The following is a 3,557-nucleotide window of genomic DNA, read 5'->3' on the forward strand; positions in this document are numbered from 1 at the left end:
CAATACACGTTAGCTTTTGTCCTGCATGTTCTTCCCTTGGTATCATTTAAAGTTTGGCACATAGATTTTTCCCATTCTGACCCAGAGTCGACTTGGACTTGGATCCTTCTTCTAGCCTGTAAGAACTTTTTGGACACAAAACTTCAAAGTGAAAATAGGAATAATGGCCATGAATGTATGATATTATAGTGTAGAGTAATTTTTAAAAGTATTTTTTAATTAAAACTATATTGATTTTTTTTTATATATATATTAGTACGTGAAAACTATTTTAAAATTTTAAAATTTTAAAAATATTAATTTAATATTTTTTAAAATAAAATTTTTTAAACCACTTATAGAAAGTAAGTGTTAATGCAAAAACAAACCATCGCTGTAATTCTTTGAAAAACTGGTCCGCGTTTCACATCTAAACAAGTATCTGACTCCTATTTTATCTGACTCTTATTTTCTCTTGAACAGTACGGAAGGAATTAAAATTCTCCCACTTGCATATTTGAATATAAGAATTATTAATTTAAGATTGGAGAGAGAGATTTATATTCTTATAATAATATGATTCAGCCAGTGCATAATAGACATGATAGCCTTTTGAGCAAATTGCTCATAAAAAAATCATTCAAGAGGTTGTTGTTGATCTAAATGTAGAAAAGTGACAATGGCAGGATGACTTTGCCCCCCTTGGGAGACCTATAGATGATAATTGTTCTTACCAAACAACATACAAGTTGCAAGCCAATCCTGGGCCTCATGGGGAGTTCTCAAACTTCAATCCCTCCAAAAAAAAACTGTTTCCTCACTGTTTTGTTCTTGTTTCTTTCAACTTCAAGTGCCCAGAACGTTTTGCGAAGAGGTTCATCTCTATCAGTAGAAGATGATTCAGACATCCTTATCTCACCAGATAAAATATTCTCTTGTGGATTCTATGGGATGGGACAAAATGCTTATTGGTTCTCTATTTGGTTCACCAATTCCAAGGACAGGACTGTGGTTTGGATGGCCAACAGAGACAGGCCTGCTAATGGCCGAGGTTCAAGAGTTTCTCTACGACGAGACGGTGCTATGGTCTTGACAGATGTTGATGAATCCATCATATGGGAGACTAACACCACCTCCACTGATGTTGGAAGAGCAGAGCTTCTGGACACTGGTAACCTTGTTCTTAAAGACCCTGGTGGTAAGATTCTATGGCAAAGCTTTGATTTTCCTACTGATACACTTCTTCCAAACCAGTTATTTACAAAGAGGACAAAGCTGGTTGCTAGATTGCATAGCGGGTCTTATGCCTCTGGATATTTTAGTTTCTTTTTTGATAATGATAATGTGCTGAGGTTGATATATGATGGTCCTGATATTTCAAGCATATACTGGCCTAATCCTGATTTTGATGTGTTCGGAAATGGTAGAACAAATTATAATAGCAGCAGAACTGCAGTTTTTGATGAAATGGGCCACTTTATATCTAGTGATCATCTCCAGTTCAGCGCTCCTGACACGGGTTTATTAAGGATCAAAAGGAGGCTAACAATGGATCATGATGGGAATCTCAGGCTTTATAGCCTGAACAATGAAACTGGATTGTGGGTGATATCATGGCAAGCTCTTTCTCAGCTTTGTAATGTTCATGGAATTTGGGGGATAAACTCGATTTGTGTAAATACACCAGACCCCAAGTGTTCATGCCCACCTGGCTATGAGATCACTGAGCCTGGTAATTGGAATAAAGGCTGCAAGCCTATGTTCAACAGCACTCTTTCACAGTCTCAGCAAGTAAAGTTTGTGCTGTTGCCCCATGTAGATTACTGGGGATTTGATCTTAATTTCAGTGCATCCACTACATTCGACTCCTGCATGAAGCTCTGCTTGGGGGATTATCGGTGTAAAGCATTTAGCTATAGGCTAGATGGGTTAGGACGTTGCCTCACAAAAGGCGTGCTTTTCAATGGTTACCAGTCCCCAAGTTTTCCAGGCAATATATATCTGAGATTGCCAGTTAGTTTTGAGACATCTCAACTAGGTATTCTTAATGACACTGACCTCATTTGCCAGTCTGCTGAATCAGAAACAACGATCGGTTCTCCTTCTATGTATAACTTCAACACTAAGAGGACGAGATGGGTTTATTTCTACTCATTTGCTTCTGCCATTGGATTTATTGAAATTCTCTTTGTAGTTTCAGGTTGGTGGTTTCTTTTCAGAAAGCGTGGTTCGCCAAATTTGGCGGAAGACGGATATCATCTGGTATTAAGTCCATTTAGGAGGTTTACTTACACTGAGCTCAAGAAGGCGACGAATAACTTCAAGGAAGAGCTGGGAAGGGGAGGTTCTGGAGCCGTGTATAAGGGCATTTTGACCGATGAAAGGGTTGTAGCTGTGAAGAGACTGGAAAATATGTACCAAGGGGAAGATGTATTTTGGGCAGAAGTGAGCACAATTGGAAAAATGAATCACATGAACCTGGTGAGAATGTGGGGGTTCTGTTCAGAGGGCAAACACAGACTCCTAGTCTATGAGTACATGGAATATCAATCACTGGACAAGCATCTATTCTCCCCGACGTTTCTTGAATGGAAAGACAGGTTTAAAGCGGCCTTAGGGATAGCTAAGGGCTTGGCTTATCTTCATCACGAGTGTTTAGAATGGGTCATGCATTGTGATGTGAAGCCAGGAAATATTCTTTTGGACAGTGAATTTGAACCTAAGATTGCAGATTTTGGGCTTGCCAAGTTGTCTCAGAGGGGTGATAATAGCTCCGACTTCTCTCGGATTCGAGGAACCAAGGGTTACATGGCTCCAGAGTGGGCTACAAATCTTCCTATCACTGCAAAAGTTGATGTTTATAGTTATGGAGTTGTGGCTCTAGAGATTGTGAAAGGAATCCCGCTCTCAAATTGGGTCATAGAGGACAGGGAAGAGCATGATGAATCAAATCTAACAAGGTTTGTCAGAGTTGTGAAAAGGAAAATTCAGTGCGGAGAGACCTCTTGGATAGAAGAAGTAGTGGATCCAAGATTGAATGGTCAGTTTAGCAGGAGCCAAGCAACAACGATTGTTGAACTTGGCATGTCTTGTGTAGAGGAAGATAGAAACATGAGACCAACAATGGATTCAGTAGTCCAAGCTCTCTTAGAATGTCTAGATGAATCTTAAACCCAGCTTTTGGACAGTCGGTATTTGCTTCAAATTGTAATTTGTCAAGTAGTTTCCTTTTGGAGTTTTGGCTCTAAGGTAATTTTGTGCTTCTGTCATCGAATAACATTCATGTTGTTAAAATTTTACCTACAGCATCACACACCTGACATGATTTAGTTTGAAAATGTCAACCTCAAATTACCATGATTTTCTGTTGAATTTGAAAATGTCTCAACCGGAAATAAACAAAATGGTTTAGTACTCACTGACGGAGTTCGGGCTGGTGTTTGCTTGAGGCAACCGTGGCTTTAGCTTTGTAATTGTGTCCTCTACATTGGTGCAGCAAAGAATTAAACAAACAGCTCCTGTGGCCAAAATTTATCTTGCGAAAGTTTCTCCAATGTAGAGGACACAATTACAAACAT

At 39.1% G+C, this 3,557-nt stretch overlaps 1 protein-coding gene across 1 annotated transcript; it reads left to right on the forward strand.

Annotated features, from left to right (window-relative positions):
- Positions 1-600: 600 nt before the first annotated feature.
- On the forward strand, positions 601-3,278 carry LOC118044963 (putative receptor protein kinase ZmPK1). The gene has a single exon (XM_035053428.2). It carries the CDS (start codon positions 697-699, stop codon positions 3,148-3,150), a length of 2,454 nt encoding a protein of 817 aa, XP_034909319.1. The 5' UTR covers positions 601-696; the 3' UTR covers positions 3,151-3,278.
- Positions 3,279-3,557: the final 279 nt, after the last annotated feature.

This window comes from Populus alba, chromosome 16 (assembly GCF_005239225.2).
Source record: "Populus alba chromosome 16, ASM523922v2, whole genome shotgun sequence".
NCBI lineage: Eukaryota > Viridiplantae > Streptophyta > Magnoliopsida > Malpighiales > Salicaceae > Populus > Populus alba.